This window comes from Lipotes vexillifer, unplaced genomic scaffold, assembly GCF_000442215.2.
Source record: "Lipotes vexillifer unplaced genomic scaffold, Lipotes_vexillifer_v1.1 scaffold528, whole genome shotgun sequence".
NCBI classification, from domain to species: domain Eukaryota; kingdom Metazoa; phylum Chordata; class Mammalia; order Artiodactyla; family Lipotidae; genus Lipotes; species Lipotes vexillifer.
In genome coordinates, this window is record NW_006794582.1 from 1,039,254 (window position 1) to 1,060,971 (window position 21,718).

At 36.0% G+C, this 21,718-nt stretch overlaps 1 protein-coding gene across 1 annotated transcript in view; it reads right to left on the reverse strand.

The window, feature by feature from the left end:
- The window catches only part of SRPK1 (SRSF protein kinase 1), an 87,145-nt gene that overhangs the window by 22,551 nt on the left and 42,876 nt on the right, over positions 1-21,718 (reverse strand). Inside the window, exons 3-10 of the mRNA XM_007467262.1 lie at positions 16,308-16,426; positions 15,155-15,263; positions 14,149-14,236; positions 12,992-13,079; positions 3,223-3,329; positions 2,076-2,241; positions 699-724; positions 58-271 (exon numbers count right to left, since the gene is read on the reverse strand). Coding sequence (XP_007467324.1) covers positions 58-271; positions 699-724; positions 2,076-2,241; positions 3,223-3,329; positions 12,992-13,079; positions 14,149-14,236; positions 15,155-15,263; positions 16,308-16,426 — 917 coding nt within the window. The remainder of the gene's footprint in view (positions 1-57; positions 272-698; positions 725-2,075; positions 2,242-3,222; positions 3,330-12,991; positions 13,080-14,148; positions 14,237-15,154; positions 15,264-16,307; positions 16,427-21,718) is intronic.

Sequence of the window (21,718 nt, forward strand, 5' to 3'; positions counted from 1 at the left end):
TGATAAATTAATGTTAAAGTTTGCTATAAAGTAATTTTTGTGATGCTCTATTTATACCAAGTTTTTCTTGGGTCATTTTATTAGGTGGGTTCTCTTTCAAGGGTCTTTCAACAGGACTCTCTGATTCTTCTTGCTTGTTTGGTCTTTTTTGCCCAGGGCCCGACTCTTTCTCCATTTCCTCAATTTCCTGCATTCGCTTCTCTAGTAATTCTGCCTGGCGCTTCTGCTTCTTCTTCAATTTCTTCTTCTTATTCTTTGACATTTTGTCAGCCTGGGCGGAGATTACAAACAGATAAAGCCTTCAGGTGGCTAATCCATTATCCCCAGTTGGAGATAACTGTTAATTTTAATTACTTCCTAATTAAATTCCACTCTTGTCCTAACATAGCACTTAAGCTTTTCATTAATTTAAAAAATGCAGATACTCTGAAGAAACCAAATTAAAACAAAATTAACAACAAATCTTGGTCCTCTGAACAGTCTGTGGGGCTGGTCCACTCTCATGCTCAAATTTATGGAAACCTCACCAGTACAAACTTGCTGAAGATGCACAGGAATTTATTGGAGAAAATTATAGAAGTGCAGGAATATTTTTTTTTTCTGGTTTCCAAACTCTAAATAAACTGTGATCCATAACAGAAGAATCCCTGCCCATTGCCCATAGATCAGAATTAAATATAGAAACACCTTATACTTACTGGTTTAGGCTGGGGTGCAGTACTGACTGAAAAGAAAAGAAAACCAAGTAAGAAACCTTGCATTCAGCAGGCAATATAAACTAAGACACCCTACCAGAATGAAAAGTCTTTCTTGTACAGTTTATATTGTAGAGAGAACTACTGTTTTTAAGCAATTTTGGTAGAAGCAACATTATTTTTTTTAAAAGAACAAACAATGCATACAAAAGTCAACAAACTTAAAATAAATTTAAATAAATTCTTCTCCAGATAGCATCAATATATGCAAAGAACCAAGTCCTCCTTTCTGATTTACATCATTAATGCTGCTAAAAACTCATTCCCATGTACTGCTTAAAACAGAAAAGGATAGGCAACAACCCTCTCATCCCCACCCAGGACTAATTCTTCCCTGTGACACTTGTCAGTTTTAAAAGGAGAGTGGCATCAAAAGCTACAGTAATTTATTACATAGAATGTTATGGCTATTAGTTTAGCTTAGGTGGGAGGTAGAATCTTCAGTTTTCCTTAAAAAAAAAAAAAAAAAATTTGTTTTTTTAAATTGTGGTAAGAAACTTGTAATATACAATTTCCCTCTTAACCATCCTTAAGCATACAGTTCAGCAGTGTTAATTTCACATAGTGTAACATTTCTAGAACTTTTTCATTGTGCAAAAATGAAACTCTATGCCCACTGAACAACTGCCCCTTGCCCCCTTTGTAGGTCTTCTTTTTCAAAGGAAGTCTCTGGATAATTGATATTTCAACTTGAGGATCAAGAGAGTTCCTCAAATATAATTAAACTACTAAAATTAAAATCTGTACCACAAATGGAAAAAAATCATCATAATCATAGTAGCCACCATTTATTTAACGCATAATACTGTGTGGCATACTACTAACTGCTTTAACATGAAATTTAATCCGAGTAACTCCTGCATGAGAAAAAAGAAGTCAAGAAATGTGCCCAAGGTCATTCAATGAATGAAGCAAGGAGTCAAAATAGGTATGTCCACTCCAGTGCTTAAACCCAAGCTCTTACTAGCAATGCTATCTTGCCCCTGCACAGGGGTCACTGATTCACATAGGTGAGCATGTATGAACATCAAAAAAGACCATCAAATCACAAGAGAAAACATTTTAACAACAACATGAATCAGCTTTTATAATACACAACATATTTGGACCTAAAAGGCACAGTCTTCTTCCCCTATGGGAATAATACTGAGTATAAAAAGTCTTTTGAAGGCTGGAACTATTTCTTATGTAAGTACCTATTGTATCTTACTGTTAAATGAATTAGTGGTGCTTTACTTTTACTTAACTGTCAGGTAATAGAATAAAAACAAGAACTTCTCTTAACTTCTAATGAAAGTGAGGTCCCCAAAGAAAATATACCTGCAGATCCAGAAGGTGGAGGAGCTCCAGATCGCTGCCATTCTGTTGCTTCTGCAGCCAGCCTCCGGATGTACTGTTCATTCACTGACAACAAGATGTTTTCTGGTTTAATGTCAGTGTGGATGATACGGCACTTGGTATGTAAATAATCCAGACCCTGTAACACCTGAATGGGAATAGAGCAGTAGACTTGCAAACACAAAATACAAGTCTTTCTGGAGAAGGAAAAAAATCACAATACAACATTTTGAAAAAAGAAAAAATAAAAATGATACGGTAGTTTTCTACAGAGAAGAAAGCATTTTTTTTAAAGCACAACAAACTTCCCCAGAAAGATTAATTGTAAACTATGAACAAAGGCCAGAGTTTATTTACAATAAAAAGTTCTTCCAAGTTTTACAAAGCTAATTCTATTTGGAGATATTTATTGATACATTACAGAGACGAAGAATAAACAGTTGACATTGTCCTTTAACTACTGAAATGTAGGTCATGAAAGAGATTCAGGTATCTTTAAACGCAAATTTCCTTGTTGATGAAGAACTGAGGTCTCTTGCTTCCCAGTTTGGAGCTCTGTCCAACAAAACACATTATCTAAACAAACTGTTTGCCCTCTGAAGTATTACCACTTTCCTGATGACAAACTTCTTCACTATATATTGAAAGCTGTTTAGAATATGAGAAAATGCTCATGAATAATGTTATATAAAGAGACGGTAATAATTTGACAATTTTCTATTAATATATAATCAATTTTTGCAACCAGAACTTCTGGATAAGGGCTCCAAATTTCTAAAATCAGGCATTACACTCAGCTCCCCATCTAATAATTATTACAGAAGATGAACCTGGGGGAAAATGATTACACTAAAACATTTAAAAACAGAATAAACACAATAAATAGGGGCTGAATAATTTCAGCAATTAAAAAAACCTAATTTTAAAAATAAAAATTCTATTGGAAATAGGAAACTCCTGACACTTTAAGAATCTAAAAAAATTACCACATACAAACTATTATGTATAAAATAAATAAGCTCCAAGGATATACTGCACAAGGAATATAGCCAATATTTTATAATAACTATAAATGGAGTATATAACCTTTAAAAAAAACCCACCACATAGAAAATATTACGATACATACTTGCTGAATAATTTTTTTGACACAAGGCAAAGGAAGCCCTTGATAATTGGACTTGATGATCCACTTGAGCAGATGATGCCCCAAAACTTCAAACACCATGCAGATATCTAGGAGTTTGTTAAGGAGGAAAGGGGAGACAGAAGAGAAGAAAGCGGGCAAGACAAGCTGTGTTCCACCTCAATGAAATTATTATTGTATTCTTTCAGTATAAAGAGTTATAGAGCTTGACTTAAAAAGAAAATCTAGCTGTCAATATTCTGACATTCTAAAGATTAATTAATGCTTTAGTCACAGAAAATAACCAAAATATGGAAAACTCTGGGGTGCTGGTTTATTAATAAAACTATGCACATTAAAACACTCAGTGAAAAAATAAAAGTGAAACATATACATAAAGTTAGTGAAAGCACTAGGCTTAAGGTGTTGATTAGTCTCTTCCCTGATGTCGAAACTAACGTCCAGGGTAACAACACCTACACTCTCATAGTATCAAAACAAGGAAAAATAAATTTGGCTTTAGCCAAAGAAGACAATGTACCAAAACTAGCTAAAAAATGTAAATGTCAACATTTAAAGAAAATAGGAAACTGACTTGCTTTATGCTCTTTACTTTACAAAACTAATCATGATTCTACTGCCACCATGTGTTCTCTTATGTATGAACACCCTAATCACACCTCGTAACAGGAATACTCTTTGGGCCTAGTAGTGCCAGGGCTAGGGCACTGCAGGGATTTTAGTCAGAAGATGTTAGTATTTTCGACCTCTAGAAGCTTCTACATAAATTGGAAAGTCAAGACATAATATGTAATAATGATCTAGTGCTCAGACTTTTGTTTTTTTGTTTTTGTTTTTGTTTTTGTTTTGCGGTATGCGGGCCTCTCACTGCTGTGGCCTCTGTTGCGGAGCACAGGTTCCAGACGCGCAGGCTCAGTGGCCATGGCTCACGGGCCCAGCCGCTCTGCGGCATGTGGGATCTTCCCGGACCGGGGCATGAACCCATGTCCCCTGCATCGGCAGGCAGACTCTCAACCACTGCGCCACCAGGGAAGCCCCAGACTTTTGTTTTAAATAAGATTCTCCGCTAAATGAAAACCTGTACTCCTTAAAGAAATGGCCAAATCCAGGGAAAACCTGGAATACCTTGCTGTGCCAACAGTGAGGGAACACGTCAGGAGGAAACAGCAATCAGCTTGAAGAAGACACTGGCTGGTTAAGAATCCGCCTGCCAATGCAGGGGACATGGGTTTGAGCCCTGGTCCAGAAAGATCCCACATGCCACAGAGCATCTGGGCCCGGGCACCACAACTACTAAGCCAGTGTTCCTAGAGCCCGTGCTCCACAACAAGAGAAGCCACCGCACCTCAACGAAGAGTAGCCCCCGCTGGCGACAACTAGAGAAAGCCTGTGCACAGCAACGAAGACCCAACGCAACCAATAAATAAATAAATAAAATAAATCTATTTTTTAAAAAAAGAAGCCACTGGCCAAAGTTGACATTTTAAAGAGTGAAGTTATGAATTACCTTATAAATTAAAAACAGAATGAATCCAAATGGGATACTAAAATAAGTGTGTGTTCGGGGGAGGAAAATGTCCTCTTCAGAGAAAAAGTCAACTAATAAATATATAAAGTATGACAGAAATTTAAAAATTACCATTTTATCATCATTATAGTAATAACTGAACTGATTCAGATAAGAATCAATGAATACTAAAACTACTAAGTGAAGACTGCTAGGGGAAAAAGAATCCTCACAGTGTCACATTATCACCCCATAGGTTGCTTATTAATTATAAAAGGAAAAAGATACTTTTAAACAGGGAAATCAAGCAGACACTGCCTTAACCATGTAATCAAACATCATCACCAATGATAAGCACAAATTCACGTTATGTGCCCTCTGATGTAATACAGAGAAAAATAAAACATCATCCATGTAGTATACTTGACAAAAATGATTAATGAACTTAATCATGAGGAAATAATCAGACAAATCCAAATTAAGGAACAATACAACTTGGCCTGGATTCTCTGGCCGGTGGGGGGGTGGGGTGGGGTGGGTGAGTGAATGCCATGAAAGGAACCGTTCTTAATTAAAGAAGATTAAAAACGGGACATGACTACCTCAGAAAATACAAATCAAAATTACAGGATGATATTATTTCAAACTCAACAGAATAAAATAAAAAGACTAACATGACCAAATGTAGATTAGCATATGGAGCAATTAGAACTCCCATATTATGCTAACAGAAGTATAAAATGGTACAACTACTTTGGAAAACTGGTTGGTAATTCCTTAGAGTTAAACATACATCTAGGAACTTCTGCTGCAGTCAAGATGGAGTAACAGGGACTGGCTTAACCCTCTTGCTTTAAGCGACAACAACAAAATCAGACAAAATACATAAAACAACAGATTTAAAGACCCTGGACAAAGAATATCTCCCTGAGAGATCACTGTCTTCTTACTGTCTTGAGACTCTCCAAGCAAACCCCTTGAGTTAAAGAGACGGAGCTGAGTCCTGGGAGACCAAGGCAGCAGCTATGGTTCACAGAACAATACTAGCAAGGAGAGAGCTGCAGAGAAAGAGAACCCTGGAGATCTAAAAAGGGAGTCCCCTCAAGTATTCAGTAGAGTAGTAATCAGCGTTGGTATATGAGGAAAATACTAGAGGGGAAAAAAATCATCTGAAAGGATTAGAGGGAATAGTGCCCAGCATTCTCACAGGGCTCCAACAGTATCTGCTCTCATCAAAAGGACTAGAAAAATTCAGTTATAGTCATAGGCCAGAAATAAATCCACACATATATGGTCAATTAATTTATAACAAAGGAGCCAAGAACTTACAATGCAGGCAGTAATTTCAATAAATCATGGGGGTACATGACTCTTTTTGAATTATGGTTTTCTCAGGGTATATGCCCAGTTGTGGGACTGCTGGGTCATATGGTAGTTCTATTTGTAGTTTTTTAAGGAACCTCCATACTGTTCTCCATAGTGGCTGTACCAATTCACATTCCCACCAGCAGTACAAGAGTGTTCCCTTTTCTCCACACCCTCTCCAGCATTTATTGTTTCTAGATTTTTTGATGATGGCCATTCTGACTGGTGTGAGATGATATCTCATTCTAGTTTTGATTTGCATTTCTCTAATGATTAATGATGTTGAGCATTCTTTCATGTGTTTGTTGGCAGTCTGTATATCTTCTTTGGAGAAATGTCTATTTAGGGCTTCTGCCCATTTTTGGATTGGGCTGTGAAAACCATAATTCAAAAAGAGTCATGTACCAAAATGTTCATTGCAGCTCTATTTACAATAGCCCAGAGATGGAAACAACCTAAGTGTCCATCATCGGATGAATGGATAAAGAAGATGTGGCACATATATACAATGGAATATTACTCAGCCATAAAAAGAAAAGAAATTGAGCTACTTGTAATGAGGTGGATGGACATAGAGTCTGTCATACAGAGTGAAGTAAGTCAGAAAGAGAAAGACAAATACCGTATGCTAACACATATATATGGAATTTAAGAAAAAAAAATGTCATGAAGAACCTAGGGGTAAAACAGGAATAAAGACACAGACCTACTAGAGAATGGACCTGAGTACGTGGGGAGGGGGAAGGGTAAGCTGTGACAAAGCGAGAGAGTGGCATGGACATATATACACTACCAAACGTAAAATAGATAGCTAGTGGGAAGCAGCCACATAGCACAGGGAGATCAGCTCGGTGCTTTGTGACCACCTAGAGGGGTGGGATAGGGAGGGTGGGAGGGAGGGAGACGCAAGAGGGAAGAGATATGGGAACATATGTATATGTATAACCGATTCACTTTGTTATAAAGCAGAAACTAACACACCATTGTAAAGCAATTATACTCCAATAAAGATATAAATAAAAATAATAATAAATCATGGGGGGAAAACTGAACAGCTACATGCAAAAGAATGAAACTGGACCATTATCTTACACTAGACCCCAAAATCAACTCAAAGTGGATTAAAGACTTGAACATAAGACCTGACACCATAAAACTCCTAGAAGAAAACACAGGTTGTAAGCTCCTTGACATTGGTCTTGGCAATGATATTTTGGATCTGACACCAAAAACAAAGTCAACAAAAGCAAAAATGAAGAAGTGGACTACATCAAACTAAAAATCTTCTGCAGAGCAAAGGAAACAAAATGAAAATGAAAAGGCAACCTATGGAATAGGAAAAAATATTTGCAAATCAAAAATCTGATAAGGGGTTAATATCAAAAATATATAAAGAACTCATATAACTCAATAGGGGGAAAAAAACAAATCTGATTAAAAAATGAACCAAGAATCTGAACACATATTTTTCCAGACAAGACATACAGATGGCCAACAGGTACATGAAAAAGTGTTCAACATCACTAATCACCAGGGAAATGCAAATCAAAACCACAATGAGATACCACCTCACAGCTGTTAGAATGGTTATTATAAAAAAGACAAGCGATAACAAGTGTTGGTGAGGATGTGGAGAAAAAGGAGCCCTTGTGCACTGTTGGTGGGAATGTAAACTGGTACAGCCACTATGGAAAACAGTACGGAGGTTCCTCAAAAAAACTAAAAAGAGAACTATCATACATTCCAGCAATTCCACTTTTGGGTATTTATCTGAAGAAAACAAAATCACTAACTTAAAAAGATGTGCACCCCCATGTTCACTGCAGCATTATTTACAACAGCCAAGACATGGAAGCAACCCTAGTGTCCACTGATGGATGAATGGATAAAGAAAATATGGTCTACATACACAATGGAATATTATTTAGCCATATGAAGAAGGAAATCTTGCCATTTGTGATAACATGGATGGACCTTGAGGGTGTTATGCTAAGTGAAATAAAACAGAGAAAGACAAATACTGTATGATCTCACTTATATGTGGAATCTAAAAACAAAACAAAACAACAAACTCATAGATACAGAAAACAGACTAGTGGTTGCCAAAGGTGGGGAGTGGGGGAAATGGGTGACGGTGGTCAGAAGGTACAAACTTCCAGTTATAAGATGAATAAGTCTGGGACTTCTCTCGGGGCACAGTGGTTAAGAATCCACCTGCCAATGCAGGGGACACGGGTTCGAGCCCTGATCCAGGAAGATCCCACATGTTGCGGAGCAACTAAGCCCGTGCGCCACAACTACTGAGCCTGTGCTCTGGAGCCCGTGAGCCACACACAACTACTGAAGCCCGTGCGCCTAAAGCCCGTGCTCCCCAATAAGAGAAGCCACCGCAAGGAGAAGCCCGCGCACCACAACGAAGAGTGGCCCCACCTCGCCACAACTAGAGAAAGCCCGCGCGTAGCAACAAAGACCCAACACAGCCAAAAATAAATAAATAAATGAATTTATTTAAAAAAAAAAAAAAAGATGAGTAACTCCTGGGTGTGTAATGTACAGCATGGTGACTATTGTTAATAATACTATACTGTGTATTTGAGAGTTGCTAAGACAGTAAATCTTAAAGCTCTCATCACAAGAAAAAAACTGTATGTGTGGTGATGGATGTTAACTAAACTTACTATGGTAATCATTTTGCAATGTACACAGCTATCAAATCATTACGTTGTACACCCAAAACTAATACAATGTTATATGTCAATTATATCTCAATTAAGAAAAAAAAACTAGAAAAATTCATAGTCATGGGGCATTGGGTAGATTGTTCAGAAGACCTTGCCTCAGTAGAAGGAATGATTAGCCCTAGACTGAACACTGCTCTGGGGCCATCTAACAAATGATAAAAGTAAAATCTGAAAAGGGTCCAACTGCTTCCAAGTAACAACTGCATCCCAGAACAAAGATCAAGATTTATAGCTATACAACATATCCAGCAGCCAACAAGGTAAAACTCACAGTGTCTCAATCAAAGACTACCAGGCAACAAAGGTGAAGGAAAATGTATCTGAAAATTAGATACAGTAACAAAGAAATCATTTGAAATTGACCCAGAACTGACCCAGATGTCAGAATTAGCAGACAAGGAAATTAAACAGTTATAGCAGTATTCCATACATTGAAAAGAGATACAGAAGATATATATAGAAAAAAAGAGATGCAAAACTGATGTGGTGTATATATATTAATGGAATGTGACTCAGCCATAAAAAAGAATGAAACCTCGCCATTTGTGACATGGATGGTGAGATGAGTGAGACAGAGAAAGACAAAACTGTACGATTTCACTTAATAATGTGGAATATAAAAGACAAAACAAATGAACAAACATAACAGAAAGATACAGAGAACAAACAGGTGTTGCCAGAGGGGAGGAAGGTGGAAGGAGGAAAGAAATAGGTGAGAGAGATTAAGTAGTACAAAACTCCAGTTGCAAAATAAGTGAGTCATGGGTGTGAAATGTACAGTGTGGGGAACATAACATAAACTAAGCAGACTTATCACAGTGATCATTTTGAAATGTATAGAAATATCAAATCACCACATCGTGCACCAGAACTAACATAGTGTTATAGGTCAATTATACTTCAAAAATAAACAAACAAACTCAAAAGAAAAAGATCAAATCTGTGGTTACCAGAGGTGGTGGTTAGCGGAGGGGAAAGTGGATGAAGGCAGTCAAAAGGTATAAATTTCCAGTTATAAGTACTAGGGATATAATGTACAATACAATAAATATAATTAACAATGCTATACGTTATATATGTAAGTTATTGGGAGTAAAGTCTAAGAGTTCTCACCACAAAGAAAAATATATTTTTTTCTATTTAATTTTGTTATTTTATGAGATGAATTATTGTGTGATAATCATTTAATGATGTATGTAAGTCAAATCATTACGCTGTATTCCTTATACTTATACACTGCTGTATGTCAATTATACCTCAATAAGACTGGAAGAAAAAAAAAGAGACCCAAATTGAACTTCTGAGATGAAAAGCAGAAAAATACCCTGGATGGGATAAATGGCAGATTAAGCACTGCAGAATGAGATTAGTGAACTCGAAGGTATCGCAATAGAAACTATCCAAAATCAAATATACAAAGAAAAAATAATACAAACGAACAAATAAACCCACCCATCCACAAAAGTAAGCTGCAGGGGCAACTTCAAATGACCCAAAAAAAGGAAGGGGGGGGAAGGGAATGAAGGTATTTGCTCTTTGCAATGGATCAAGAAATCATAAAAGTGATGGCAATAATTAACCCAGTAGCAAAGTGTATACCTAGTGCCTAGATTGTGTTCCCCATTTCCCACTCATAGGAATTAGGGCTTTTTAAAGAAATGGCTGACCCCAGGTTTGGGACAGGAAATGCACAAAATGAGCCTGGAACATTCTGATGTGCCAAATCATAAAGGAACTGTCAAAAACCTTGTGGCTCCTGACTGAAATTAAGAATAAAAAAACTAAAAGAAAAAAAAAGTATGAGACATTTGGAGAGACTGAAACACTGACTAGAAAAAAGGACTTAAGAAACTGATCCCAATTTTTTAGGAATAATAACTGTGTTGGGGTTATATTTTAGGTCTTTGTCTTTTGGAGATACATTCTAAAATAATTACAGTGAAAAAATATCTTTAAGATTGGTCACAAAATTATCAGGAGATACAGACAAAACAAGACTGATTATGAGCTGATAACTTCTGAAATGGGTAATGGATCTATGAGGATTCATCAAACTATTCTACTTCTGTATATATGAAATATATCAAAATAAGGTATTTTAGAATGCAGATTGATTAAACAAACAAACCAGAACACAGAATTGTTTAAGTTATTTTCATGTTCCTAGCTTTAATATTAACTTTATTTGTTGAGATTACAATCTGACGTTATTTTAATTTGTAAGCAGTGATATAAAAATGACCAAACATTCAGTAGCTTAGAAAACAAGAAGAGGGCTTCCCTGGTGGCACAGTGGTTGAGAGTCCGCCTGCCGACACAGGGGACATGGGCTCGTGCCCCGGTCCGGGAGGATCCCACATGCCGCGGAGCAGCTGGGCCCGTGAGCCATGGCCGTTGAGCCTGCACGTCGGAGCCTGTGCTCTGCAACGGGAGAGGCCACAACAGTGAGAGGCCCGCATACCGCAAAAAAAACAAAAAAGAAACAAGAAAAAAAGCCTTCTTGCTTAGGGTCAAATAAAGGTACTCAGCATTACTGAGGAGACTACTTAGAATATTTCTACAGTTTTACTATAATATTACCAAATTAATAGGAAAATGTGGCACAGTGAGAAACATTACAAGATCAAGAAATAGGGAAACAGAACCTAACGGCCATCATGACATCCTGCATGGTTTTATTTCATGGTTAGCCTTCCTCTTAATTCTTTGAAAACATGCATACCACATACACACACAGAGTAAGCCATCTATGAAATGACCACAACAGACATAAAATGATGATTCATATGGAATGCTTCTTGTACCAGTTTCCTTAGAGATTTGGGGAAGGGGGGGATTTGAGTTATATTTCTCCAAGGAACTAAGTAACTGAAAACTAACTTCAGAACGATAGATAAAATCTTTATGTTATCACCTGTTCTCTCTCCTTTCTCATCCTCTCTCCTTGCTTCTCTGTTCAAATCTCTAACCATATAGTCCACATGATTAGAGATGGGCCCTATGTAGCCCACCTCCTTAAAAAAAGATCATCACTGGCAATTAAAAATGTGTGCTAAGAGAAGCTAAACATGCAGGGAAAGTAAAATGATATATGCAATGTCTTTCCTTATACATTTTAAAATAGTTTATAAACAGGTTTCAGACTCTCCAATCCAAGTGAGATTCTTCTTCATCCTTCATTCTGAAAAATGTGATAGGCCTTTACAAGTGTAGCTGTTGCAACAACCTTTCAATTACTTCCCGTGCATGTCACTCTGATATTAACCTGTGGGGAAAAGAATAGCTAACATTCCTTCCAACTTTAAAATTCTAAAATTCCGGATCAAAACATAAAACAAGTCAGTTTTTCCATTATGACAGAATGTGAACAATTACACCTGTTTAGATTTTAAGCATACATGTACAGCCTCTTAAATACTGAGATAAAATGCATTAAATTCTTGTTTACCCAGTATTTCTTTCTTTCTTTTAAATTTTAATTAATTTATTTATTTATTTTTGGCTGCACTGGGTCTTCATTGCTGCGCGTGGGCTTTCTCTAGTTGCAGTGAGGTGGGGCTACTCTTCGTTGAGGTGCAGGGGCTTCTCACTGTGGTGGCTTTTCTTTTGTGGAGCACGGGCCCTAGAGCGCATGGGCTTCAGCAGTTGCAGCTCGCAGGCTGTAGAGCATGGGCTCAGTAGTTGTGGCGCACAGGCTTAGCTGCTCTGCGGATCTTCCTGGACCAGGGATTGAACCCATGTCCCCTACATTGGCAGGCAGATTCTTAACCAATGTACCACCAGGGAAGTCCTTTACCCAGTATTTCTCATTAACGCCATTAAAATTTCTGCGCTAATTGATAAAAATCATAGAAACTACTTACTAGTACAAGGTTCTTTTCTTAAAAAGTTTCTTTTGGGTTTGGTTTTAATTTGCCTGAAAAAAGGAAAAAAGTGTAAAGCCAATAGCCTAAAAAATCACAACATACGAAGAGAGACCTGATTCATATCTGTGTTCAAAAGTTGACAATAAAATAAAGTAATTTGATTATAGTTTGTTTTGAGAGAAGAGACCAATGCTACCTGTACAAATCTTGTTCCTTTCTTTGGGATAAAGTTATTTCATGATTTGTTTTCAAATAGGTTTTAAAAAGGATACGTGTTCCATTAACTCCTGATATTTTAAAGTCATCTAGTAGTTGAACAACCATTTCTCTATTTGGATCATTAGGATCTGAATTGCGAACCTATAATAGGGAAGAAACAATGCTTAGCAAAAGGGAAACCATAGAAATAAACCAAATGGTGGGGGGGGAGGGGATACCTGCAGCAAATATAACAAAGGATTACTCCAAGAAAGAGCTCATACAAATCTATGAGACACACATAAAATTTTAATAGCTCAAAGAACTTAATATAAGCAGTTCACAAAAGAAAACACAATCAACAAAGAATACTGTTTAATTATACCATTTTGCTACTCCCAAATCAACTGCTAGTTACCAGGCCAGGAGGAATTCAGGAGCTTTTGCAGGATGCAATCAACCATAGCACTAACCATACTGTTTATTCAGCCTTCATTTTTTTTCATAGAGAAACTTTCTGAGGGAAGGAAGCAGTACACTGATTTACTTTGGGGTGTGAGCTCCTTATCTTATCACAGACTGGCACTTTGAAAAGTACTTCCTTGGAGCTCTCCTGGTCTAGCTTCCTCACTTTATGAATGAAAAACCTAAGGCTCAGAAGAAATAAAAAGATGAGTTGAAGGATATATTTGGATAGAGCTGGCCCTAAAACTCATGTTTTCTAACTCTGAGTTTAAGCTCCTTCTACTACACTGACATTTACTAATTTGTAACAAAACTGAAAATAAATTTTTGATAATATTTACCTAAGTTTCCAGGTAATAAAGGGAATTAGTAAATATAGTGCTTATTTTTATATATTTGTATAAGATTTTAAAACAAAATAGATATTATATATTTATTCACACAACTTTTCTTTTAACCATAGCAGGAAAGAAAAACATTCTTTGTGCTACCTGGCACATAAAACATACTCAATAAACATTTTTTTATTTGCAACGTTTTTTTCCATTGTATATGTAGGGAGAATTCCCATCACAGCATATTCCACCAGTTCCCTGCCACATACACAGGATGTGTAAATACTGTCTTCCTCTACCTCTTTAAGGATACTAGAACTTTACAGTAAAAATGAGCCATGCCAAAGAGTATACACTTGGTATATCTTAACTGAATAAAACTTTATTTATTTATAATGCTTTGCAGCTCACACATACAATCTAATACTTACTGATTTCAGCAACCGGATTTCATCAAGTGCTGTTTCGGTATAATGTTCAGCACTTTTAACTACTTTCATTGCCACAAACTTCTTCCCCCTAAGAAACAAACAGGCAATTAAGACTAAATGCTCTACCTTTATGTTAGGAAGCTGAGATTTAACTATAACTGGGAGACAGCAACAGAAGCACAAATATTGATTTCATATTTCCCTGTACTCAAACACGAACTACTACTATGGGATCACCTGTACCTCTTAATAGCTCTAACTGGCCAAACTTAACTTACGAGAAGAAGAAAATCTGTTCCTGGGTAATGTCAGTCACCAAACATTTCCTCTAAGTTAAAATCTACTTTCTGAATGCTCCGTGAATCCAAGTAAAACCATGAAGTGGGGATAAATAAGGGGGAAAGCTCCACCGAATCAGAAGTATTCTGTATATCTGTATAGCAAAACCTAAAACGTTAAAAGCTATAATACTTTCCTCTAAGAAGCCAGAAGAAATACTTGGGTGAAAAACTGATAAAAAATTAAGCACATAGATAGCAACTGCTGTCTCACCAAAGACAGATGGTACACTTTTAGGTAAACATCCAATGTTAATTGCCTGTGATTTTTATGTAGAGAAGTTTTACACTGTATGGCTGAACAAATCTGTTATCAAGACAAAATACAAAAAAATAAGGAATTTCACAAAGATTGGTCTAGGGCATCATCTAAAAATTTAGCTCTACTAATGAGAAAACCTATGAACTTACATACTACACTTTCTTTGGGTATTTGTAATGTTTTGAATTTGGTAGTTTCAAGCGCCTTACTGATACTAATTTAATCAATCTTGTGTCTCCTCTAAGCTGACTCTTTATCCGAGGAAAGTCATTTGCCCAAGAACATAAAGATTCTCAGTAATAAGATTCTTATAAAGAAATCAGTCTAGAGCTTAGACTAAAAGTGGAAAATCAGACACAAACATTTAGGAATCACCTAATTCTCTTGCAGGATCACTAAAACTTACTGAATATCCCATGATAACCACACTGTTGAAAAGTGTCCCCAGCCCAACTTTCGGATCACATGATATCTCCCATTGAATAGATCTCCGATTTTCACAAGATGATAACCTCCTGGAAGAAACAACAGGAGGCAAATAGTCACTTAAGTAGTAGGAAGAGGTATTTCACAACACGTTTTTCAACATCTATACACCTTTTAGCAAATAAAAATGGTTTCTTCTAACACAACCAACTCAATAAAAGAAAATGTTAAGTCAAGTCAGCAACACAGTATTATTGAGCTCATGTTACAAAAAATATCTTAAAGAATAAGAGTAATGATTTAGAGTGAGCAAGTGATGCTTTGTGGAACAACCAATAATTACTTAAAAAAATAAGTCATCCTCAAACAAAAATAAGGTTATGTTTCACAACATTCTTGCCCCTCAGTAATCCAAGATTTATCTAAACATATAAATCTATTTTGAGACTAGTTGTAGTCTCAGGATGTTTTTTAGGAGAGAGATGAATGAATTCCATTTATTTAACTTTAAAAAGAGAAATTGCTTTTCTAAAACATAAAAACCAGGAAGGCCTGAAAAGGCTGCCAACAGTGGCAGGAAGCAAGGGATTTAAACATGCATCTCTGCCTACTGAGAAGAACCAGGTTCTCCTCAATGGTTAAGAGATATTCTGTTATAAAATCCTACCCAAGAATCCTGCAAAGTTTCGTAAAAGAAACAGAAAAGATAACAGGCAAACTTATGACACAGTTTAAGTATATATAATTCCAGTTTAATGTATCTTAGCAATCATCACTTTGAGAAAAGAGTAGTGAAAGGTGTTTTTCAAAAGTCTACATACCAAATCTTACCACTGGTTACTTCTGGGTGACAGCATTACAGATGGCTTTTGTTTTCTTTTTGTTTAACATATTTCTGAAATTTTCTAAGGTAAATATGCACTACCTTTTTTAAGGAGTAGAAATAAACTTAATTTAAACTAAGCTTTAATTAAGTCAAAGTAAAAGGAAATACTAATTCCTATACTTAGAGAAAAGGATGCAATAAACAGAAAGCATCAATACTGTTTATGCTGATAGACCAAATATTCACATGAAAAACTGCACATACATGGATCACAGCTTACTTAGTATCTCCTCACAGAAAATCTTACCTTTACAATAATCATTGGGATCTTCCTGCTCATCATCATCAGATCCCAGAATCTCCTCTTCCTGCTCTGGGAGATCACTCTCAGAGTGGGGAGCAGAGCCTCGGTGCTGAGTTTCAGATCTAAGAAATAATACAAACATGTTCATTCCGTATGGACAGAAGAAAACAGGACCAATTAATAGATACTACAAACAGAATGTTATGTAGTGGCAGCCTAAGAAAACATTACCTACCACTTTACCTCATGTTAGGAAAATATTCGTTTTTAAAAAGTCAGTACATGATTAAATAAAATCTGGAAAATATATAAAAGTACAAAGGGAAAAAATTACTTGAATCTCAATATCCAAACAAAATTGCTGATAAAACTACTAGACCTTCTTCCAGTTATTTGCTGTATTTTTATAAAAATATATATCGGTAATCACATGCTTTATAAACAAATTTGTATCCGGCTTTGCCTATTATACTGTAAACTTTCCCCCTCATACCTATGCAATCTATTAAGTCTTACATATTTCCCTTAGAAGTACCACTATTTACTCTGGTACATTCTGCTCAGCTGGACATTTGTTTCTAACTTTTCACTACTAAAAAATAAAGCTGTTGAGTATTTTTAGATAATCTTTATTCTGTATTTAGAATTATTTCCCTAAAGTTAAACTACCAGATAAAGATAGAAACATTTACCCTATTTATAAAAATAACATGTTAGGACTTCCCTGGTTGTGCAGTGGTTAAGAATCCGCCTGCCAATGCAGGCGACATGGGTTTGATCCCTGGTCTGGGAAGATCCCACATGCCGCGAAGCAACTAAGCCTGTTCGCTACAACTACTGAAGCCTGCACCCTAGAGCCCACGTGCCACAACTACTGAGCCTATGCACCGCAACTACTGAAGCCCGTGCGCTCTAGTGCCCGTGTACCACAACTACTGAGGCCGTGTGCCACAACTACTGAAGCCTGTGCACTCTAGTGCCCGTGTACCACAACTACTGAGGCCGTGTGCCACAACTACTGAAGCCCACGTGCCTAGAGCCCATGCTCTGCAACAAAAGAAGCCACCACAAGGAGAAGCCTGCACACAACAGTGAAGACCCACTGCAGCCAAAAATAAATTTTTAAAAAATGTTAAATGTAGGAAATTTGGAAAATAATTATTTTGTTAGATCTCTACCCTGAACATATGGACTATTTCCTTCCAGTCTGTGGCCATGAACAGTTTTTAGGATTATTACATAGTATGACTTTTCTGATAGGGTTGTAGTGAAATACATCTCCAGCTACATATGGGCTTCCAGTATTTAAGTATTACTAAGTTCAGAAAACTTAGCTTATTTATAACATAAAAATGTTATCTCGTTTTATAATGTATCAAACACTTTCAAACTGATTCCTTTCTCTACAAGCCGTCAATTAGCTGTATCAAAATTTCTGAGCACTGAGTAGTAGTTCGGGAGGCAGAAAGACTTGGAACTGCATTCAGGCTCTGACACTTATAAGCTGCCTGCTTCCTAAAGCTTTAAGCAAAAGAAACAGTGTCCAAAGCACTCTTTTCAGTAGTTGTAGGAAAAGGAATTTTAACTCCCATTTTCCAGTATTTTATTTGTGTTTTCAAACCTGTTTCATCAGATTGTTTTTTCAAAAGATTCAATTTAACAGAAAATTATAATAGCAGAATCAGTTACATGGGCTGTTGAGACATAAGAAATACCTTGGCAAGCATGACTAGATTTAGATTTCTGGTGGCCATTCCAACCTGCCTCAATTCTTGGTACTTTTTTGTCCCCCAGAGGATACAAAAGTAGTTATAAAACTGCATGATGCAATGTGTTCATTCCCAGTGAAAACATGTCTTTGGGAAATTTATTCAGTATGGAACTACCTGGCTTACTTTCCTAAGTGGAAATAATGAGTCTGAATAAACATTTCCAAATTTATGATTAAGACATGTTTCTGAAACAAATTCTCTGATTTCAAACTTGTTGCCTTTTACAATTAAAATTTCATTTTAACAACTACAATTGAGAAATTTTTGAAAAGTAGTGAAATATAAGTAGCGAAAAACAGACATGAAAATGCTGGAATATTACAATTCCACAAGTATCATGGGAGTAGTAAAGTTAAAAATTTATTTTTTAAAGATTCGCAACATTTTTGGAAGAATATGTATTTGTGAAGTTGTTTTTAGTTATAAAACCGAACATTATTAAGTATCATTCCCAGTTCAAGGATTCAAAAAGGAATTATAAGTTCCAGGTCTCAATGTAAAATACAAGTCTCTATCCTGACCATGGCTGGTACAGAAGAAAATCCTGTCTCATTCTAAATCAATAAGAGAAATTGATCAACTAAGGGGGAAAAAAATCCTATTTTTAACTTTTAAATTTCATTAAAAAACACACTTAATTTATATTTATTAATTTTAAGTACAAACATAACGTCTTAAATGTTCTGTCACCTCTGTGTATGTTGGATGTCCTGTGTCCTCAATCCCACAGTCTTCCTCTATCTTGATTTACTCCATTTTCATAGTGCACATTTATCAGTAACTTCTGGAGAATGAGTGCATGGGAGGTAAATTTATTAAGATCTGTCCTATCTTTATTTTATTTTATTCTCATCCTTGACTGCCAGTCTGGGTATAAAATAAATTGCTCTGTTGCATTCTAGCTTTCAGTGGTGCTGTTGACAAGTCCATCAATGCCTTCTGAGCTTTGAAATAGGGCTTGTTTTTCTCCCTGGAAGGTTTTTGTTTGTTTTTTGTTTTGAAGGACCTTCTCTTTAATCCCCATGTTCTGAAATTTCTAGAGTGGCTTTAAAAAAATCCATCTTGCTAAGTACTTTCTATGTACTTGCAAAACAGAGATTCATTCAGGTAAGAAAATTTCCAGTAATTCACTGAATATTCAATCTTCTTCATATTGTCTACTCTCTCCAGAACTTTCCCCCCCACCCCAGATTCTGGATCTACTGGCCTACTTCATTAATCTTCTTATATTTTCTCTTATTTATGCATCTTTAAGTTTTTCATTCTACTTTCCAGATTTATCTTCCTAACTTGCATTATCCTTTAAATTTCTACCATATTTTAGTTTCCCATACTTTCTTCTTCTCTCTAGAACATTCCTTTTCAACAGACTCCTACACCTTCTTTTCTCTTCCCAATATGATTTATAGTTTTTAAGTTTCCTTCTGATCCCTGCATTGTCTTGGCTTTCTCAAACTGCCCATGTTTTACTAATGCTATGCTTTTATACATGATGTCAATCAATGAACATCAGACAACTGAAAAAAGCCTCTGTCAGAGGAAGGCAAAAATGGCCTGTCAACCACAAGCCCCTCACATTAAATATTGCCTTTAAATGACATCCTCAGTCTAATTTTTTCCCAGCCTCGTGCCGAAACACACACACACACACACACCAGTTTTACTGACTAAAGGTCCCAGTTTTAGACATAAAGAATAGATTTCTGGTTGTCAAGCAGGAGGGGGTGGGAGAGGGATGGGCTGGGAGTTTAGGATTAGCAGATGCAAACTTTAAATACATAGAATTGATAAACAATAAGGTCCTACTGTATAGCACTGGGGACTATAAATATCCTGTGATAAACTATAATGGAAAAGAACATGAAAAAGAACATATTTATATGTATAACTGAATCACTTTGCTGTACAACAGAAATTAACACAACACTGTAAATCAACTATACTTCAATAAAATAAATTAAAAAAAAAAAGCCTCTGCCGGAAAAAAAACAAAAAACAAAAAGAAAATTTGAGGAAACAGAGATAGTTACTATTAGATAATGAGGATAAGACGATGACGAGTAAAGAGCTCAAAATCACTATAACTTTGATTGATGGTTGTTATAAGAAAATAGTATAAAAAATCTGAAGAAATACTACAGAAAGAAATTTCAGCTTATTAACATTCGAAACTGAAAACAATTCTTCCTAGAACAAAAAAGGAGAGTTCTAAAATAGTTTCAATCTGTGATTTTAAACTCTTCATATCTATTTTCATGCCTCAAGTATTTGCTATTCATATTCAGAAGACAAAAACTGCATCAGTACTTTAAAGCTCTCAAAGCATATAAAAGTTAACCCAGTACATCTATAAAATCTCTAATATAAACTGAAATGGACAACAGATCAAATTTTAATAGCAGTATGCTTCCAAAGGAGTCAATTTATAACCTGATCAAAATACCAGAATGTTAGAAACAGGAATATATTTGGCTGTGGTACAGAATAGAGCCAAGGCAAAAATCTGGGAGAAAGGCAGAAAGTAGCGGAAAAGCTTGACAGATTTGACACAGAAACTCTGGAGTGTGAACAAAGAGATGATAAAAGCCAAATTAGAGCGTTTTCTCTTATTTCCAAGGATCCTTTCAAAATTCCATTTCTGGTATAATCATCACTAATCACCCAAATAAATAGTAAAACCAAAGTACCAAACAAAAATTTACTGAATTTTTTGCAGCCAAATATTATATATTCATAACTATCATAAATATGCTATTTATGAGTTTTCACTTAAACATTTCATGAATTTATATACTCAAACTAGCCACGTGAGCTCCCCACTCCCCTGTTTTCTAAAGAATAAATGAAGAAATTCTTATAGCTCAAAACAAAAACACCCTGCAAACTCTATTCTCACTCACTAAAATTGGTTTATAACCTACTAGTGGGTTGGGTTTGAAAAATACTGTCCTAGAAATTATCTTTCACTTCTTTAGTGAGATATAATTCACATGCCATAAGCTCACCAATCTAAAGTGTACAGTTCAGTGGTTTTAGTATATTCAGAGTTGTGCAATATTACCACAAACTAAATTTAGAACATTTTCATTCCCCACCCCCACCCCCAAAGCCCCGAACCCATTAACAATCACTCACCATTACACTCTTCCCCCAGACTCTGGGAAACACTAGTCTACTTTCTGTCTCTATGAATTTGCTTATTCTGCATATTTCATATAAACGGAATCGCATATTATGCAGTCTTTTGTGACTGACTTCTTTCACTTAACATGTTTTCAAGGTTTATCCATGTTGTAGGATGTATCAGTACTTCACTACTTTTTATGGCTCAATAATATTCCATTATATGGATAGACCACATTTTAATTTAGCCATTAATCAGCTGATGGACATTTGGGTTGTTTCTACTCTTTAGCTATTATGAATCTTGCTGCTATGAACACCCTAGAAGAAGCATATACAATCGTGTTCACAGCAGCACTGTTTGTAATAACGAAAAGCAGGAAACAGCTAAATGTCCATCAAGAGGAGAATGGGTAAATTATAGTATTTTGATAAAATATTATACCCAACAGTAAAAATGAATAAGCTACATGCATCAGCTTGAATAAACTGCACAAACATAAGACGGAATGCAAACAG